Source organism: Hipposideros armiger, unplaced genomic scaffold (assembly GCF_001890085.2).
Source record: "Hipposideros armiger isolate ML-2016 unplaced genomic scaffold, ASM189008v1 scaffold_632, whole genome shotgun sequence".
Lineage (NCBI taxonomy): Eukaryota > Metazoa > Chordata > Mammalia > Chiroptera > Hipposideridae > Hipposideros > Hipposideros armiger.
In genome coordinates this window covers 706,442-728,469 of record NW_017731982.1, presented here as the reverse complement: position 1 = coordinate 728,469, position 22,028 = coordinate 706,442, and the positions used below count along the sequence as shown (strand labels likewise).

The window sequence follows — 22,028 nt, the reverse complement described above, 5'->3', positions numbered from 1 at the left end:
CACACACACACACACACACACACACACACACACACATTCAATTATAGTTGACATACAATATTATACAATATCAGCTTCAGGTGTACAGTGCAGTGATCAAGCCTCTTCCCCATCCATGCAAGACATGTGACCACCTGACACCCTACAAAATATTCACAACATTATCAATTACATTCCTCGAACTGTCCCCCATGTCCCCATGGCAACACTGCAGCTGCGTATTTATGCTATCCAGCCCCCTCCCTCTCTCCCTCATCCCCACCCCCCCAACCAACCGCCATCAACAGCACCCCCACATCTCTGAGACCACCTCTGTTCACTTTCCTCACCCATTCAGTTTTTTAGAGGTCACATATAAGTGAAATCATATGGTATTTGTCTTTCTCCGACTGACTTATTTCACTTAACATAATAGTCTCTAAGTTCATCCATATCGTCCCAAATGTTACGATTTCATTCTTCTTTATGGCGGAGTAATACTCCATTGTATAAATGTACCACAATTTCTTAATCCAGTCGTCTACCGATGGGCATTTTGGTTGTTTCCAAGTCTTGGCTATTGTGAATAGCGCCGCAATAAACATAGGGGTACATATACTTTTTCGAATTAGCGTCTTGGGTTTCTCTGGATAGATACCCAAGAGTGGAATTGCTGGGTCATACAGTAGTTCCATTTTCAGTTTTTTGAGATACCTCCATACTGATTTCCATAATGGCTGCACCAATAACAAGGAATGATTTTTATTCCTTGATTTTAATTGTATAATTAAGCTATAATAATTATTTATTGATAATGGTTCAAGAACAGATGATTGGAATAGAAAAGAAGGTCTCAAATACCCACCCTAAGCTACATGGCATATCTCACATGTGGAGTATAAAACCAAAGGAAAATACCACCACATACAGGAAAACATTTGAAAGGCTTTATTAAAAATTAAAAACATATTCTCTCTCTGATGCTGAACTGCATTTTCCTTTCCCTATTCAAGCAGTCATCTTTCTTGTTTGCAATAGTCTTTTCTGAATTCAGTCTCTTTCTTTTTTCTAACAGTTTTTTCTCCAAATGTCAGTTCTTCCCTTGTTTATTCATGACTAACTGCATAAATAGACCCAGGTTACCATATGCAATGTGAATACTTAAGTTTTTGCTGTCTATTTCCAAAAGAATTTAAAACAAGTTATATTAGTTAGGATGGACTGAGCTGCTGTTATAAAGTGACCCAGGATAGTACTACAGTCACTCAAGCAACAATAGTAATAACAGACATTTTTATAGCACATATCCTGTGCCTGTCATGTTACATATATTAATTCCTTTAATGCTCACAAGAACACGATGAGTGGGTCTCTATTGTATAGGTGAGGAAAATGAGATACAAATAACTTATGTAGCTTGCTTAAATGGAGGATTTGAATTAGGTATTATGTGTATGTCCCCAGAGCTCCTGTGCTACACTGTCACAAGATAGATTTTTTTTCTCATATATCCTTCTAGCAGAAGGGCAGTAATTCTGGATAGTAGGCCTCTGTTCCATTAGATCATCAGAGGAGACAGTTTTTTTTTTTTTTTAAATCATCTCCTATGGTGGTTTCCTCATGTGCATGTAGAAAGTGGTAATGAAAGAAAATGGTAAGGGCAGTTTTTTTTTTGGTAAAGAATGTGACCTGGAATTTGTATTTACTACTTTGCCTCACATACCATTGGCCAAAAATTGGTCACAGAACTGTAACCACTGCAAGGGAGGCTGGAATCTATAAGGTCTAGTGAAAACTCAGAGTTTCTGTTACCAAAAGGGAGGAGAGGAGGACAGATACATGATAGGTAGGGAGGAGTTTATATTCTTTGCTAAAATAAGTCACATCGGATATGGAAGTCAAAAAGAGTTTAAAGAAGGTGTTTTCAGTAAGATAGAGGGGTGGAGGTCTCAATGTTCATCTCACAATAAATACAATACAAAAAAACCCACAAACCTACCAGCTATAAAGCCATGAAAATATCTCAGGGATAGCTCTGGACCACCATGAAGAAGCATTAAGAAACCTTGCAGAGCTCAAAAACTGAGGATTGCCGCATAGAAAAGTATCTATATCACCCCATTCCCCAACCCACAGCATCTTAGCATCAGGGGGGTTCTCCTCAGAGGAATTTCACCTCATTGGGAAAAGGAGAACCGGAGAACCCTAGCAAGTCTCACCACTGTGGACACCTGTAGGCTTTGCTATCAAGGTTTCCCAAGTCTTCACCAAAGCTGATCCCAGCTGATGGAGCTGCCTAGAGTCCCACCTGCTGAATTAACTCATCAGGGATGGAGCTCTCATTGTGGGCCCATGCTCCACTGCATCTCCCCCTGCTGGAGTTGCTACGGTGAGCCTCAGAGACACAGATTCCTTTTCCACGAGAGATCTTTACATTCTCTCACCTTAGACACCAATGCCACTGTCACAGTAAGTGCATCTGTGCGCCAGGACCCAAACACTGTGGTAGTTCTGCATGTGCTTCATTCCAGGACCCCAGCTGTGTGCTACATCTCTGAATGCCAGTATACCAGATGAGGTGGCAAGAGGAATCCCATTGGCTGGAACTTCCTCCTGTGGGCATAAAAGGAGAACAAGAAAAAAACAGCAACTTTTGCCTTTGAGGTTCTTAGTAGCCACCATTGCTACCCATAGGACCTCTGCTGTATTGGCCACAGAAAACCCCATACTCTGTGCTGACATTGACTTCAGCTTATGGAGCTACACAGAGACTGTGCCCCAGTGCTTTTCCAGGAAACAAAGATGCTGCATCCTACACAGCCACTGCTCACACAACCACCTTTAGGTGAAAGTCTTGCCCCACCATACCAATCCAGAAAGGCTGGAAGCGGTAACTGTGTCCTCAAATATGCAGACATCAACACAAAACCCTCAGAAATGAAAAATCAAGGAAACATGATCCTACCAAAGGAACACAGTACTTTTCCAGAGACATAAAGATCTGTGAGTTATCTGAAAAAGAATTCAAAATAATTATTTTAAGGAAGCTAAGATAATTCAAGAGAAGACAGGTAGACAACTCAATTAATATAATAACAATACATGAACAAAACAAGAAGTTCAAGAAAGAGAAAGAAATCATTAAAAAAAACCAAATTTTTTTATCTGAAGAAAATAATGAAAAATATGATTGTGAACTTTAACAACAGGCTCAATCAAGCAGAAGAAATAACTTGTGAACTTGAAGACAGATCTCTTGCTATTATTCAGAGGAGAAAAAATAAATTAGAATGAAGAGGAGTTCAGAAAGCCTGTTTGAATAATGGGACACCATTAAGTGAAATAGTATCTATTGTGGAATCCCAGAAGGAGAAGAGAGAGAAAGGGACAGAAAACTTATTTGAAGAAACAATGACCAAAAACTTACCAAATCTGAGAGATATAGCCATCTAGGTACATGAAGCTCAAACATTCCCAAACAGATTCATCCTAAGGAGATCTCCACTGAGACATTATAATCAAGCTCATGGTCTACGGATTCAATGCAATCCCTATCAAAATTCCAGTTGCTTTTTTTTTTTCCCACAGAAGTAAAGAAAAACGTTAAAATTTTATATGGAACAAAAGACTCCAAATAGCCAAAGCAATCCTGAGAAGAACAAAGCTGGAGGTATCACAGTTCTTAATTTCAAACTATTGGGTTGTCAGAAAAGTCATGACATATTTTTTCTATGTTTTTCGTTGCAAAAATGCATCATGACTTTTCCGACAACCCAATATTACAAAGCTATAATAATCAAAACAGTATGGTACTCTAAGCAGGCATATAGACCATGGAACAGAATAGAGAGCTCAGACATAAACCCACACATATATGGTCATTTAATTTTTGATAAGGGTGCCACAGACACACAATGGGGAAGGGCAGTCTTTTTTTTTTAAAGATTTTTATTGGGGAATTGGGGGGATGGGAATAGCGCTGGGGAATTGGGGGAAGGGGAACAGACAAGTTGCTGTCGTTTTGTTCTTCAGTCTAGTTGTGGAGGATGTTGCTTCACTGGCCCAAGTTGGCACCATCATTGCGCTCTTCCCGGGCGAGGCACATCAGTTGCGGGCTTCTGGACGGCCACTGGCCGCTCACACTGGCTGCTGGCTACAAATGGTAGCCCATGGCAACCCACTGCAGTAGGGGCTGCATCCTACGCCGTCGCCGGCGACTCAGGGCAGCCCAGCTCCAAGTTTCGCTATTGTTCAGCATCTTAGCCGTAGAGGGTAGTGTCACTGGCCCTCATATGTGGGATCTGAACCGGGGCCCTCTGGCGTCCCAAGCCAGTTCTTAACCATCGCGCCACTTGGCCGGCCCAAGGGCAGTCTTTTAAATAAGTGGTTTTGGGAAAGGTAGATAACCACATGTAAAAGAATGAAACTGTATACCTATCTTATACCACTCACAAAAATTAACTCAAAATGGATCAAACACTTAAATATAATACCTGAAACTGTAAAACTCCTAGAAGAAAACTTAAGGGAAAAGATCCTTGATGTTGATCTTGGCAGACTTCTTGGATATGACACCAAAAGCACAGGCAATAGAAGCTGAAATAAACAAGTGGGACTACATCAAACTAAAGAGATTCTGCACAGCAGAAGAAACAATACAATATTTGTAAACCATATATCTAATAAGGGGTTAATACCTCAAATATGTAAAGAACACATACAGCAAATAATCCAATTTAAACGTGAATAGACATTTTCCCAAAGTATACAAATGGCCAATAGGTATATTAAAAGGTGTTCAACATAGTTAATCATCAGGGAAATAGAAATCAAAACCACAGTGAGATATCACCTCACACCTGAAAAATATTTGTTATGAAAAAGACAAGATAACAAATGTTGGCAAATGTGGAGAAAACAGAACCCTTACACATTATTGGTGGGAATGTAAAATGGTACAGTCAGTATGGAAAGCAGCATGTAGGTTCCTCAAAAAATTAAAAACACCTCCATATGGTCCAGCAGTCACACTCCTAGGCATACATCCAAAGGAATTGAAATAACTATCTTGAAGTGATATCTGCACACACGTGTTCATTGCAGTATTGATCACAGTAGAGGAGATTTGGTAACAATTTAAATGCCCTTTGTGGGATGAATGGATAAAGGAAAAGTGATTATCCCTATATGTATATTTTATCTCTATCTCTATACATATGAGAGATACAGCATATCTATCATATAGTATATGAAATAGGTGTATGAATATTATTTAGCCAATAAAAAGGAATTCTTGTCATTTGCAATAACATAGATGAATCTGGAAGGCATTATGCAAAGTGAAATATTCCAGACAAAGACAAATACTGTATGGTATCACTTACATGTGGAACCTTAAAAAACAACTGATTTCATAGAAACAGAACAGAATGTTGTATGCCAGGGGCTGGGGAGTATAGTACATGGGGTGATGAGGCCACAGGGTACAATTTTTCAATTTTAAGAAGATTAAGATCTGAGGATCTAAAGTACAGCATGGTGACTATACTTAATAACACAGTGTTGTGTACCTGAAAGTTTCTGAGAGTAAATCTTAAGTGTTCTCAACACACACACACACACAAAGTGTTAACAGTGGTAACTATATGAGGTGATGGATGTGTTATTATCTTCATTTTGGTAATCATTTTACAGTGTGTCTGTACAGCAAATCATCACGTTGTACACTTTAAATATATACAATTATATTTATCACTTATTTCTCAATAGAGCTAAAAAAATGTTTAGAAAAGCATCCTTGTAAAATATTCTATACTTTGTTTTAAAGCACTTGGGTACTTACAGGAGTACTCCAAGTCCTCTTCTACTCTTCTTTCCTTGTCTCCCCCACGTCCATGGATGGTCCTCATGTCCTTCTAGTCCCTGAGTTTTTCTCGAATGCGTCTTCATTCTTCATCTGCATTACTGACAGTTAATTGTCTTTTCCTCTATTAATTGGTTTCCCTCCACATACATGTTCCCTCTTTCACACGTCCCAGAGTGATCTTTTGAGAAACTTAAGTTGGATTAATCCATTCTCTTGAAAATCCTCAGTGCCGATCATCTGTAGGTTAAACATCTGAACTACTTAGTCTGCTGTATCCTTCATTAGCTCATTATTATTTGCCTTTTTCAGTACTTTCCCATGCATACAAGTCAAGTCATGGTTAACTTATTGTTCTCCAATGATATCATCTAAATTCTTTATTTTAGCATTATTTCCTTTTCTTAAAAGTCACATTCATCCACTTTTATGTTCACCTAGAAAGCTGCTGTATTTTCAAAATACTTAATTATTACCTGTTTTTGTGAAGTGATCACTGATGACCCCTTGGCACCAAACACTTTGTGATGTTATTCCATCCCTTGCTTTCCCATAGCATTTTTAAGTATGCCTTCATTAATGTATATCTCTTGTAACATAATTACTTGTTTACTCTTTTCTGCTCTTTAACCTCATATGCTCCCTAAGGACAGGGGACCTATATTTACACATCTTTCAAAAAATTCCCAGCATACAACACAACACATGATACATGGTAGTCATTGAAACAAATAGGAAGTGAATTGTAAAGGGATGAAATGAGTTATTGGAATTTAACATAAATAGAAAACAAGATGCTTCATTCAAGCTGTTGCAACATAAGACATTATTAATTAAAACAACTGAAAACATTAGTAAAAAATCCATTCATTTTTACAGTGCTTTTCGAAATTTTAAAGCACTTTCACTTTATCTTACAGTTTTTTCAACACCTGGGATAGCCATAGAGACATTTTTTAATAAAAAAAATTAGTTTTCCTTTGGTGATTGAAATACTTTATACTTGTGTATATAACATTATACCTTTGGATGTGCATGTTGTAGAATGCTTACCTCTGGCCTACTTATAGCACATTTTGTATCACAGTGGATGACGTAGTAGATGAAAGTGATGACAACGATGATATTGATTTAGAAGCTGAAAATGAAACCGAAAATGAGGATGACCTAGATCAAAATTTTAAGGTTAGTATAAATTTCTGTCTTCAGTCACTTTACATATTGCATACACAGTTGTAAAACAAAGATTGGTTAAATAGATATAGCTAACGGGAGATTAATTTGTTTTGTCCACATCTTTTTATCTTGGCTGACGATGGACAGTAAGCTATTGAAAGGGAAAATAATGGTGCTTTGAATGCACAGGTCTGAAAAGGACCTTAAAATAATTTATTTTCACTCTCTGAACCAGGAAGATGTTATCTAACCTTTTTGACTTAGATTTTGAAGTCTAAGGAAATCTAAGTTTGAAGTGAAGTGGTTTGTGATTTGAAGTGACAACCTATTTCTCTTTCACAATCTTTTGGGGATACAAAATAGTAGGAAAATATAACTGATGGCTTCTTGGTAAGGATTAATGATGATTCTTAGGTTTCAGTTGGAGAAGGAAATGGACAAAAGTGTTTATTGAATTGAGAAAAGAAAAACTATTGTCATGTATGAGATGTTAAGTACAGAGGCAGGTGAGTTTTCAGAATTCTATGGCACTTCTACAAGTCTAGATACTTTATATTTTGCTTTAATTTAATGGTAGAAAGGGCGATTTTAGTAAAAAATGTAGAAAAATGTATGCTTAATGCCTTCAGTTTTCAACTATTTAGCTTATTGCTTTTCTTGGTGTGTGCGTGGGAAATTCATTAGACTCTTATCTGCTTGACCCTTTTTGTCTTAAAATGCTACATCAGAATTGGGGTTCACTGAGTGTTTGATTTTCTGGAGATAGAATCCTAGGTATTGGAAGGAGATTTCTATCTTAATAGCAGATATACAACTGATTTTTTTGTCACAAAATATGACCACCAATGCAAGCTTTGGCAAACAGTCAAGTTAGCCAATCTGGGCAACATGATGATTTGCATCCTGGGCTCAAAAAACTACAAAGAAAAAAAAAACAGTGTAGGCTCTGATGGTTAAGGCAAAACATCTGGGGTTAACTGTGTTTGTGGTTCTGGACTTGATATAGGTGGAAGAACTGGTAGAATCCAAGTTGGGAAAATTTAAATTCTGTATGTAATGTTAAAATCAACTGTTGGGGCTCTTTGGGAAGTGAGTGTGTAGGGGTAGTAAAAATTTCCCAGATTAATACTAAGTGTATAATTTAAAGTACTGTATGTCAGTAGGCACCTTTCTTTTATGTGCTGTGTTTCCATGTCTATTAAAAACAAAGTATGTTGAGTACAGTTTATTTATTCTTCATGGCTTAGGGTCCTCATTAAAAATACCTATTGTTGTGATCATTCTAGATGTAAAGACAGAGATTGGTAGGGAAATAGAACTCAATAGGAATTATAACAGTGATTCTAATTTTGCTACTTGGAAATTATTCATGTGTATGCATGAATACTTACTTAAAAAGAAATCATTTGAGGATACATATCATTTGAGTTACATATATCATGTATCATGGTCTCTTACCCCTAAATACATCAGTGTATATTTCCTAAGAATAGTAACACTGTCTTGCATAACCACAGTACAGTTATCAACTTCATAAAGTTATAGTGATAAGACATTTTAATCCAATCTATTCATATTCCATTTTCTCAGTTGCTCTAATTATGTCCTTTTAAAGATTTCTGCCTTCTATAGTATAGGACCTAGCACCGGGTATTGCATTTAATTGTCTCTTAAGTCTCCTTTAACTTAGAACATTTCCACAGATTTCTTTGTCTATTATGACGTTCACATCTTTGAAAAATACAGTTGTTGGCTGCATTATTCACTGGAGTATCAGTGATTGCTCACATTCTCCCCACTTTACCTTAACAGAGCAGTCATAATAATAAGAAAATGTAATTGATTGAATTTATTGGACACTTTAGCCTATGCTAGTCCATGCTCTTTACATATAGTAACCATTAAGTCCTCCTAGCAGCCCTGTAAGGTACATGGTATTATTACCTCTGCTTTATAGGCCAATAATTAGAAAAATGAGGGACAGAAAGGTTATAAGTTAGCTTAAAGAGGTGGAGCCAGCATTCAGAATAAAGCAGCCTGGTGTGAATGTTGGCTCTCTTTACAATCATGCTGTAATAAAATATTATTTTTCTTCAAGGGCTACAGAATTATTGGCTCTTAGAGACTTTTGAGTTGTATTATCTTATTTTTCTTCTTTACCTCTGTTCATCTCTTACTCTCATTGGCTGTTACATTTGGACATTCCTTATTTTTTCCTTTTAATCTAAATCCATCACTTCTTTCATGCTTCAGGTGAACCTGCCACGTTGTAGTGGGTATAATATTTGTGTTCTATTATGGCTGTAGTCTTAGAGACTGTTTTTTCTCACCATAATGATTCCATTCTCTTTACCCTAGATTTTTCAGATTTTCGGAGCATTTATAGAAACCTGGAGGTTCTAGAAGACGCATCTCCAGATAGCCAGGACTTGTCAGTATATTAGCTTCAGCGCATTATTTTTCCCCTCCTTAACTCTAGAAGAACTTTAAGCAGTGGTAGAAGGTTCTTTTGTTTTTTCTAAGTCTGTCAGTAGCTCTTCATCTTTGTTTTTCTTTAAACCAAAACACAAGATTTCTTGTTATTGATCTTTCAAAGTAAAGTTTTCTTTCCTCACTATGCCTGTTTTACTGATAAATTCTTTTTTTTTTTTTTAAGTAGATAGCCATTACATAAAGCAGTGTTTTCATAAAATAATACTGAGCTAGTATGGCTAGAGAAAATAATGCCTCTGTAAATTTTTTTGTTATTTTGAAAGCATTGTCTACTTTATTAGAGCTAATCAAGAAAATTAAATATTTTGATTCATCAATGCATAATTTAAGATGCATGAAATATTCATGTAATAATAATTACGTAATGATAATTAACGTGATACTCTTTAAATAAAATCAGTCTTTATTATTTATGGCAATGGGGAAAATCTTTTTATTGGTTATACTAATAATAGCTAAATTCCTGAACATGAAACAGGAGAAATGTATAGCATGTTTTCCCTTTTAAATTACTTATTATAAACATGTATAAATATAGTTAGGTACATGTATATAGAAAGCATTTTAAGGATTGAAGCATTGTAGGATAAATTTAAGGCTGAAAAGAAGTTGACTCTGTGGTAGTAAGATAAATGTAAAATTAAAAATGAATACCAATTGAAAATTAATAAGTGATCTTACCTCTCTTTAGCTATCAATGAAGGTAGTGATGAGTTTGCATTTGTGTGAGGCCAGAGTTGTTGAGGGTCCTAGAGAATAGCTTGGATGGTAGGTAAACTGACACTCATTTTCCCATCATGGTGTACATTATTATCTTCTTGAATAGATGCAGACAAAATTGATTCTGGATACTTACCATTTCTCTGAAGTCACACTTCTTTTTTAAATTTACCCTCTTCTTTCCTAAGGGGCACAGAAGTCATTTCTAGCTGTCGTTCCACCCCTTTCCTTTTCCCTGAGAAACAGAGGGGATGGTGACACTGAGCTTTTTCTAAGGGCACTTTATTAACCATGTTAAGAGTGCATGGTAATCATTAATCTTTTCTGAGGAAGTGCATTTATGCAGACGAGCAGTGTATGCTCTAGAATCACTGACTAGTTTTACGTTTTGGCTCCTCTCTTTGCAAGCTGTGTAATTTTGAGAAAGCCACTTAACCTCTCTGTACCTCAGTTTTCTCTTCAGTTAAATGGAGAAAAGGATACTATCTACTCCATAGTGTTCTTATGCAGATTGAATTAGATAATATGTAAAATCTTTAGCATAGTAGCATAGTGCTTCACATTTTTTCAGTGCCCAATAAAGGTTAGTTATTTCAATTATCACCACTACTATCGTATACTTAAGTTTTTCAATTTAGCTTGCCTAAGTTTTAAGCTTCCATTTAATTATGAGCAAAATGATGGCAATTAGGGAGGTAGGGGGAGCATACCTTAGTCTTGATCTTTACAATAGTTTTTCTATCTTGAGGAGCCCAAATATATTAGAATAACCTTTGACAAAAACAAAACACAAAGCAATAACACAACAACCCAAAAATACAAGCAAATTTTAAATTATGGTAAAATTAATACAGCCTTTATTCAGTATTCATTCTCTTAATTACATGTAATTAATAATTTGAAAAAGTTTAAATCTGAAATGTGTACTGTAATTTTACGTTTTTCTTATCTGGTGACATGCCATTTTTATTATTTCAGAATGATGACATTGAAACAGATATTAACAAACTAAAACCCCAGCAAGAACCAGGACGAACAATAGAAGAACTTAAAATGTATGAACACCTTTTCCCTGAGCTTGTTGATGATTTTCAGGTATAAATATAGAAAACTAAGCATCTTAACTGATTTTAAGAAAAAGTTATTTTTTTATCCCTCAGGCCTATAATCACTGTTTTTATTCTGATTTTCATTTCTAAAAAATGGAAGTAGTAGTGCTTTTTCTGAGTGACATTGGACAATTACTTCCACATTTTCTAAAATGAGGGCACTGGCTCATTTAATTTTTAGACCAGCTTTTTAATTTTTATATCACTTTGGTTTATTACTTGGACAGTTTTTTACTCCTTTTAAAAAATAATCTTTAAAATGGCATTTCAAAATCTTATTGTAAAGTCTTCTTTGTACCAGTTGCATTCAGCTAAGGGAAGATGAGATCTAAGAAGCTGCTGAATTAAAAATATAGTCTGTGCATGTTAAATTTTTTCCCCTGATAGTCACTATATAAACCATGGAATGTGGGGGAGGGGAGAGAACAACTTGAAGTCTTTAACTCTAAATTGGCTCATAGGAAGAGCAACTTCTTGTTAACATTTCTTAACCTAATTTATTTACTGGAATTCAGATTGTATTACACAAGTAAAGCTGATTGAATTGATGGCAAATAATAGATCTAGTTTCTTATTCTCAGTCTGCTGCTCCTTGTGGTGGGTCCTTGAATAAGTCCCTGAAACTGCCCAGGATCTTAAACTGTAAAATAAAGGGTTTGAACCAGATACTCTCAGATTTATTTAGCTCTTCCTGCTATGTGAACCTTATATGTGAGATATTAAAGGAGAGAAATACTTGCTAGCTAATGTTTACATTTCACAGTTCTAATTTTTCCGGCTTTTCTTTGGGAATTGATGAGCTTTGACTGCAGTAGAAGCAGCAGCAAGCTGCCTCCCCTCCCCTTTTCCCAGCATCTTTGTACTCCCCATAAATTTAGTGTATGTTGAAAGGTACTCTGAAATCAGGGATACTAAAAAAAAGGGCAGGAATGAAAGAGAGGGTATTTGTCAAAAAGAAAAAAAGAAGAAAGTAGGAAGAGGCATTTGGGAAAGGATATGGGATGATTTTCTTTCATTCAACCTACAGGAAGTTATCTGGCTGCTCTTTAACACCTTTTTGCCCAGGTAAGAACCACTTAAAAGTAAACCCCAGAGATAACAAATACTGCTAACTCATAGCAGAGAAATATTGGGGAAGAAATTTGGAGAAGGAATTGATTATTATGTGAAGAAATCACCTGTTCTCTCTGTGCATATGAGAACTATGTATCTTATTAAAAATTGTGGGGATAGAGAAGAGTAATTTTTTAGTGGGTATGAAGGCCAAGATTTTGATTCTCATTCTTTCACAAACCAGTTCTTCTTTCTTGTAGACTATGATGATGAGTTCTTCTTGTATGTTTGCCTATTAGTTCATCACCCAGAGTAGGCTACCCTTGATGGTTTTGTGCTTTGGTACCTATGAACATCAGGCCAACTTGTCCTTTAGTTTAGCTGCTTCTAAAACAGGTTCCTACTTTTGGTCAGACTTGGTGAGTGCAGGGTCAGATGGTAAAGACAGGTTTGCATGTGAGAGCTCTGAAAAGCCTTCTTCCCAAGTGAGTACTCCTTTTTATTGTGTTGCAGCAAAAGAAACTACTTCAAGTATTTCAGATATTGTTTATTAATACATTCTCTATTTTGCCATAAAGTTTTATGTAGACTAGTTAGCTCTGTTTCTCTGCATATGTTATGGGAAATAGTACATTGTCTTTTATTTAAATAATTGGAAAATCATTTCTAAAGTAGTTGTGTTGGCACTTGACTATCTCACTTTTAAGTTTCAGAGGAATGTACTGTTCAAATACTTCAGTATATTTTTTGAAGCCTGTGTTGGAACTACATATAGGCAATGGTATTTCAGTGATGTACTTTTGAGAATTAAAAATATTGGTTGTTTCCAGATAGGAAGTGTTTGAAAGAATTTTTTTTCTGGACATCATCATATCAAATACTGACAGATCATGAGATATTAAACGTAAATGAAATTAATTTTGATTGTGACATTTTCCGTTTGGATTTGCATGTCATTTTCAGCATCAACCAGTAAACCTTAAGATTACTTAATGTGTTTCCAGATGTGTGAAGGGTATTATTCAATGGCCAGATGGAGGCAAAATGAATGCATTAGAAGGCAACATATGGAATTATTAAAGTAATTATCAACATACTTTTTGAAGAGACCTTACCATGCTTTAAAAGCTGTGATTATTCGTAGTGACAGTTATAGTTTTATTTGCTTTTGTTTCTTGATCGCAGAATATGGGAAATGTCAAAATTTTGTATTTTCACAGCTCTTTTTTCATACATCTGTGGTAGCATGATGACATTTACCATATGGACTTTGGTTATGTTTTGTTTTTCTTTTATCCTTTTTAATTTGGTTTAAAATTTTTATTGAAGTTATGCACGGAGAAAGTTTAAAGAGTCAAATAATTTTACGTAATTAGGAAAACTGTAATTCTCTTTCCACCTGCTATTCCCTAGAATCACTTTTAGCATGTGTTTGAAGTTAATCCCTGTATTTCTAAATGATATGCTTACAGTGCCATGTTTTGATTTTTCCTGCTTTTGTTCTTTTTTTTTTTTTTTTGGGTTGTTGGAAAAGTCATGATGCATTTTTGCAATGAAAAACATAGAAACAATATGTCATGACTTTTCCGACAACCCAATATTATATTTTTTGTATTATCATAAGACAAGCATCCAATACTTTTCAGCCTTTCTTATTTTACAATATTTGTATATTTAGGCTATCAATTTTATTGTAATTACTGATTTAGCTGTATCACATAAATGTTCATATTTAGTATTTTCATTATCTTTGTTTTTAAACTATTTCCATTATGATTTTTTTCTTTGGTTCTTTGGTAATGTCAAAGTTGGCTTTTTAAGTTCTAATTTTTAATTTATCTTTTTATTGATTTCTAGAATGTTGTAGGATAAGAGGACATATTATTTTTATTTTTATTTTAAAAAATTTTTTTAGCTGAGCCATCCTGCCACCTGTTGGCAGCTCAGCAGTAGCTCAGCTCAGGCCAGGAATCAAACCGCTGTTGCTCAGAGCTCACACTCTTGAGCGAGCTCTTAACCAACTGAGCCACTTGGCCGGCCCTCATAGTCTTTATTATTATAATCCTTTGAAAATTTTGAGGCTTATTTTATGGTTTTAAATAAGGTCAACTTTTGTTACTATTTCTTGCGTCCTTGAAAAGAGTTCTGCAGTTGTGAGGCATAGTTGTACATTTGCCTATTAGGAAAAGATTGTTAATCAGGTTGAGAATTTTTTTTCCGGTTTTTATGGATTTTCATTCCTATGCTATCAATTACTGTGAAAAAGTGTTAAAATTTCTCTATGATTATGAATGTCTTTTTTTTGCAGGTCTGTCAGTTTTTGTTATATATATATTTTTGAGACATTATTCTGTATAAATGTAACTATTTCTTTTCCTTTTGAACTGAACTTTTTATCACAAAATTATTGTCTTTATCTCTAAGACTTTAAGGCAAAAATGTTTTTAAAATATATTAATGTAGTTATATTAATTTTGGTTACTTCCCTGGTGTCCTTTAAAATCTTTTTATTTTCAACTTTTTCATATCCTTAGATGTGTATGTTTTAAGCAGCATATAGTTGGATTTAAAACTCAAGTCTGAGTCTTTGCCATTTAACTGGGGCATTTATTAAATAATTCATTTACATACATTATTCCTATATTTGGATTTATCTTTATGAGATCTCATTTTGTACTTTCATTTGGTTTATCTCTGTATTTTTGTTACTTTTCCTTGCCTTCATTTGGATTGATTTTTTTTCTTGTTTTACTTTTTCACTCTTATTAGTTTAAAAGCTATATGATCTTGTTATATTTTTTATTTTAATCAATTTTGTTGAAGTACAATTTAGTACAATAAACTGCTTTCATTTAAAGTGTATGTTTCAATATTGACAAATACACAAAAATTTTAGTTACTCTTGATAGAGTAAAGATACTCTTTACTAAATTCTGAAGTTAACCAGGACCTTTCTTTTCTCTTTTTCTTTCTTTTTTTTTAAAGATTTTTATTGGGGAATTGGGGGATGGGAGCAGCACTGGGGAATTGGAGGAAGGGGAACAGACAAGTTGCTGTCATTTTGTTCTTCAGTCTAGTTGTGGAGGACGTTGCTTCACTGGCCCAAGTTGGCACCATCATTGCACTCTTCCTGGGCGAGGCAGATCAGTCGCCAGCTTCTGCTCACGCTGGCTGCTGGCTACACACGGTAGCCCATGGCAACCCACTGCATCAGGGGCTGCAGCCGATGGCGACTCACGACAGCCCAGCTCCAGGTCGAGCTGTTGTTCAGCATCTTAGCTGTAGAGGGCAGTATCACTGGCCCTCATATGTGGGATCCAAACCGGGTCCCTCTGGTGTCCCAAGCCAGCTCTTAACCAACGCGCCACTTGGCCAGCCCTCTTTTTCTTAATTATAACAGGAAACTTAGAATACTTTAACTATAATCACCTACCAAACCAGTTTCTGTGGTTTTAAATATATTCTAACTCTAGCTTTAAAAAAACCCACGTAATGGTACTTTGTGTTTTACATTCTTTGTTTAAGATTTACCCACATTTTTACTACGTCTTAATTTTTCATTTCTTCTTGTTTCTCAGACCTCCTGTCTGAATTACTTTCCTTCTGCCTGAAATATGTCTTTTAGTGTGTGACTATATTTTTGTCTGTCTTTTGGTCTGAAAGTGTTTTTTTTGTTTTTGTTTTTGTAATCATTATTGAAACTTGGTCTCTTTTTCCTTTGATTTTTTAAAGTCAACTATAGTGAAGTATAATTTACATGCAATAAATTACATATATTTAAGTTCAATGAGTTTTGACAAATTTATGCAACTGTGTAACTACCAACCCAGTCAAGATATGGAATTATTTCCATCAACCTGTAGAAAGTTTCCTTGGGCCCTTTTTTAGTCAATCTTCTCATCTCCTGCCTAATTAACTACTGATCTGTTATATCTGTCACTCTAGGCTAATTTGTCTGTTCTAGAACTTCTCAAAACTGGAATCATATAGTATGTACTCTTTTGTGTAAGGCTTCTTTTGCTCAGCATATGTTTTTGAGATTCACCCACATTGTTGCATGTATAAGTGGTTCTTTCCTTATTGCTGAATATTATTTCATTGCACCACAGTTTCTTTATCCATTCATTTGATGAGTATTGGAATGTTTGCAGTTTGGAGCTAAATAAAATTGATACTAACGTCACTGTTCAACAGTTTTTATGGAAATTCCTTCATTTCTCTTGGGTAAATACCTACAGATGAAATTGCTGGGTAGTATGTATAATCAGTGTAGGTTTTCACTTTATAAGAAACTGTTTCTAGGGTGGCCGAGTGGCGCGTTGGTTAAGAGTTTGGCTTTGGAGCACCAGCTCTGAGCAGCAGGGCTCCAGTTCGGATCCCACATGAAGGCCAGTGATGCTGCGCTCTCTACAGCTAAGATGGTGAACAACAGCTCGACCTGGAGCTGGGCTGCCGTGAGTCACCAGCGATGGCGTAGGCTGCAGTGGGGCTGGCCGGCAGCTGGTGTGAGCTTTCATGAACATCAGCTGCTGTGAGCCGCTGTGAGCGGCCGTCCAATGGACAGCGAGCAACTGCCTCATCCCGGAAGAGCGCAATGATAATACCAACATGGGCCAGTGAAGCGACGTCCTCCACAACTGGACTGAAGAACAAAAGGACAGCAACTTGCCTATTCCTCTTCCCTGACATCCAATGCTGTTCCCCTCCCCCAACTCCCCAATAAAATATTAAAAAAAAAATTGTTTCCGGTGAATTTTAAGATAATTTCTTTAGTTTCAGTGCTCTGTCGTTTCCCACTAGTGTTGACTATTTTTAAATGTTTGGGATTCATTGCCTTTTGGAATCTGAGAGTTGTTTTCCCATAGGATCTGGAGAAACTCTTCTCAAAACCCTCAATATAAAAACCAACAGTGTTACAACCCTACAATATCTGGCTCTCTTTCACCTCTTAGAATTCATCTTGCTTGTTTTGTTCCAGTCATGCTAATTTCCTTGCTGTTCTGTGAATACACCAGGCATTCTCCCACTCTAGAGCCTGTGCAGTGACAGTTCTCTCTGTCTTTGCTAATATTTCATCTTAGTGAGGTTTCCCTAATTCACAGCATTTAAAGTTGCAGTGCACCTCTCTTGCCCTGGCACTCCCAAATTCATGTTACCCTTTCCCTCCCCTTTTCTGCTATAATACTTTACCCTTCTAATGTTTTATAAGATATATCATGTTTATTACTCGTTGTATTGACTGTCCTCTTCCCTCCTTTTGTAGAAGAATGTAAGCTGCAAAAGGGATGAGTTGTTTTATGTCTTTTTAACTAACGGTTCTTAAGCACCTGAAATAGTGCTTGGCAAAAAGCAGACATTCTAACTATTGTACAAAACAGACACTTGTAAATATGTGTTGAATTAATGAACTATAATTTAGTTAATTGTGTTTTCTTTAGTAGAATTTTGGATGATTTTAATGTCTTTATTTTTTTTTAATTTCCCATGTTTCTATTACAATATAGGCATTATTTTTATTACAGAAAAAAGTAAAATATGTGTAATGAATTTTGTTGTGGTAAATATTTTGTCTTTTATTAGCAAAATTAAAACATACCATTTTATTTATGTTTAAAAATTTCAAATGTTAGGTTTCCAAGGTAGCATATAAAATGAATATGATTTTAATTTTGTTAATATGTTTTAATATTTACAGATGAAAGATTAAACATATTTTTTATTTTCATAGGACTATGACTTAATCTCCAAAGAACCAAAGCCTTTGGTGTTTGAGGGGAAAGTACGTGGTCCTATTGTTGTTCCTACAGCGGGAGAAGAAGCATCTGGGAATTCAGGCAATTTAAGAAAAGGCGTTACAACGAAGGCGAATGTGTCTCCTAAAGGAGATGAAGGCAATAAGAAACGTCCCTTTATGGATCTGGCAAAAGAAGATACTAAAGATAATGACAGAACATTACAACAGCAACTAGGTGATCAAAATAGAACTATTTCATCAGTCCATGGCTTAAACAATGATATTGTGAAGGCCTTGGACCGAATTACATTGCAGAATATTCCTTCTCAAACAGCCTCGGGTTTTACTTCAGGAATGAAGAAGGACTACAGTCTTCCTCTTACTGTTGTCACGTGCGCTAAAGCGTGCCCACACGTGGCTACTTGTGGAAATGCTCTGTTTGAGGGAAGAGCAGTTCAGCTAGGGAAGCTTTGCTGCACTGGAGTTGAAACTGAGGATGATGAAGATACTGAGTCTACTTCATCAGTGGAACAAGCATCAGTTGAAGTCTCTGATGGACCAACACTTCATGACTCAGATCTCTATATTGAGATTGTGAAAAATACAAAGTCTGTCCCAGAATATTCAGAGGTGGCCTATCCTGATTATTTTGGTCACATTCCGCCTCCATTCAAAGAGCCTATTTTAGAAAGGCCCTATGGTGTACAAAGGTGAGTTGCAGATTCCTTCTAAACAAGACCATTGTCAAAATGTGAGGCATACTTAAAGAAACTATTAAACTTTGGGTATTTAGGAAGAAAATTACTGTGAATTAAAGTTATTATAATTTTTTTATTATGCTTTGGGAATTTTACATTGTTTGGAAATTGTCCTATGGGTTTACTTGGTTTATTTTCTAAGCTCACTACTTATTCAAATGAAGCCAGCATAATAAACCCAACCATTGGACAATTTAGAAATTTTTTAATTTAGATTGAATCTGAAAATATAAAAATATAAAGATTATTTAGTAACCTTTGAATGAATATTACATTAATAATATATATTTATTTAGTAACTTGATTATCTTTTGAACTTGATTTAGATACATGATTTAAAAATAGCAATATGGCCAGTATTATTTTGTTGTAAAATTTGAAATTGGAAATAACAGTATAACAATTTGGGATTTATAATAGTGGTAACTAAAGTTATTAAATCTTGCCAGTTTTTAGAAAATATAATACAGATAATATTAATTTTTGTGTACTAGTGTATATTTGGCATATAAATACATTTTTGGTATGACATGATTATTATTGGCTAAAGGAGATAGGATTGCTTTTACACAATGGCAACAGGTTGCATATGTGGAACTCAAGTGCTCATTAATTATAAGTGTGAGTGGACGTGTCACAGCCACCCTGGAATCAGAATGACATGATTGTCAGGGGCTCAGACCCCTTAGGAATGAGAGTTTGGGTCAATTAATCAGATCAGCTACCAAGACATGGAGAGGTAGCTGTGGGTGAGGGGGATTTAGATAGATACTGGAGGATGGAGATGAGGAGGTGCAGCCCTAAGAACAATTGCAGTGATGGAGATAAAATTTGTTCTGCTCTTGTTTTTCTTCTAAGTTTCTTTTGAGGAGAGGCACACAGGAAGGAACTGTGGAGGAGCTGCTCTCCAAATGTTGGGGGTGACGTGGATCTGTGCAACACAAGGGGTGGACTATGGCCGCCATGGCAATGAGCTGCTCATCTTTCCCTTCATGAGAGAACCTGCTGTGAGGCTTGTAATTACCAGCAGCCTTCAGCTGCCCTACCTTTGGGATCTCTTGCAGCATTCATGCTGAGGCCATGGGTTGATGATGGTGGAGTTACTAGAGCTGAACCACACTTGGCCAGTGCAGGGATCTGCTAATGGACAGTCTTTGCCCTGGGGCACCCTGTTGGCATGATTGACTTTTACAGAGCTGCATCGCAGTCTGCGGCTCTTCCTGCTCAGGGCGGTCTCTGTGTCCAGGTGTCAGACATGCCTTTTGGACAGACCTCACCTACTGCTGCTCCCTTTCCCCTTCGTCCTTCACGTGTTTCCCCCAATAGATCTCTTGCATGTCTGATTGTGTCTTGGCATTTACTTTTTGAAGGACCTGCATTGACACACCTGGAGTGAGCCAGAGTCAGTCAGCAACTTGATTTTTCTCTGTATCAGAATCACCTTAGGCTCTCCAAAGTCAAAGATGTCATCTTGACTACAGAAGGCACTTCCTGAACTTTGTGCTCTTTAAACCCTAAGAACAAGTTTCCTTATTAAATTGCTTCAATCTGAAAGTTTGTTTTTTTATTAGCCTATAGTATCTGAGATAAGATTAGAAGGAAAGAGGAATAGAGGTATAACTATTGTATAAGTCTCTGATTTTCAGCCTTAGTTTTTAATTACCAGTGATACTTCTTATTTCCACACCTGGGCTTCATGTTATGAAAGATTCTCATTCAAGACTCTTAAGTATTTTACCCATTAGTGTTAGTAAAAGACATTCTTGCCAAGCAGAGCCTCTGATATACATTTGATAACTTTTTCAGCCCATATCTTTTTTTTTTTTTAGCTGAGCCATCCTGCCACCTGTTGGCAGCTCCACGGCAGCTCAGCTCGGGCCGGGCATTGAACCGCTGTTGCTCAGAGCTCAAACTCTTGAGCGAGCTCTTAACCAACTGAGCCACTTGGCCTGTCTAATTCATATCTTTATTGACATTGATAAGTAAAGAAACTTAATGTTTTAGTTAAGTGTAGCTTTATTGCAAGTAAATGTATGATGGTCACGAGTAGCTGTAATTCCTGTTCTGTGGATCCCAAAATGTTTGTGCTGCAGGTGAGGAGCTGTCACCCTCAGCTCTAATGACCTGTGTTCTCTTTGAGCAGTCTTCCTTCCCTCCCTCCCTCCTCCTCCCCTCCCTCTTCCCCTTGTCCTCCTTCTACCCCTCTCTCTCCCTCCCTCCAGCTGTTTCTGATGTTGGGCTATGTCCTTGCCTGGCTGGATCTTTCCAAGAATATTATTCTGCCATGCTTTTAAGCGCTACGTGCTCTCCTCCCAGGACTGGGCCTATCCTGATAGTGAAGGAATTTATACAGACTGGGAATTACTGTGGCTTTTCTCCAACCCTCTCCTTTCTTTTAATATTTATGATGAATTCTTTTACCTCATCCCTGAAACATGGACCTTATAATCACACTACAGATCTTATCTACAGATTACAGTCTGACCTCTTGAGTATATTGGGCCACATATGGGACTTTTTCCTGAAGCAGTTGGCTTTTTTACTGCCTCTGTACCCAGCATAATGTACCGCTGAGTTTGTCTATTATTTAAACCAAAGCTTTAAGATATATGTATTTTTGATACTAAACACTATGAGGAACCATCAGAAGGTCAATGGGAGTTGGTGTATGTGTTTTAAAGGTAGGTGTGTTGGTATGCAAGTTTAGTGCAAAGGAGATGGAGCTCAAGGAAATAAAAACACAGAAAACCCATATGGTGGTTCTACAAGATTATAATGGAGCTGAAATACTCCTGTCGCCTAGTGACGTCATAGCAATAGTAACTTCATAGCACAGTGGATTACTCATGTGTTTGTAGGGATGCTGGTGTAAAAAAACTGTGCTGCCAGTTGTATATAAGTGTAGCACATACAATTACAATAGTAGGCTGTACCGTCTAGGTTTTGTTTTGTTTTGTTTTGTTTTTAAAGATTTTTATTGGGGAATTGGGGGAAGGGGAACAGACAAGTTGCTATCCTTTTTTTCTTCAGTCTAGTTGTGGAGGAAGTTGCTTCACTGGCCCAAGCTGGCACCATCATTGCGCTCTTCCCGGGCGAGGCAGATCAGTTGCCGGCTTCTGGACGGCCGCTCATGCTGGCTGCTG

General features: G+C 36.4%; 1 protein-coding gene across 1 annotated transcript in view; it reads left to right on the top strand.

Moving 5' to 3' along the window:
- Window positions 1–22,028, top strand: part of AGTPBP1 (ATP/GTP binding carboxypeptidase 1) — a 151,127-nt gene that overhangs the window by 68,609 nt on the left and 60,490 nt on the right. Inside the window, exons 12-14 of the mRNA XM_019625497.1 lie at window positions 6,930–7,027; window positions 11,210–11,326; window positions 18,122–18,837. Of these exons, the coding sequence (XP_019481042.1) occupies window positions 6,930–7,027; window positions 11,210–11,326; window positions 18,122–18,837 (931 nt within the window). The remainder of the gene's footprint in view (window positions 1–6,929; window positions 7,028–11,209; window positions 11,327–18,121; window positions 18,838–22,028) is intronic.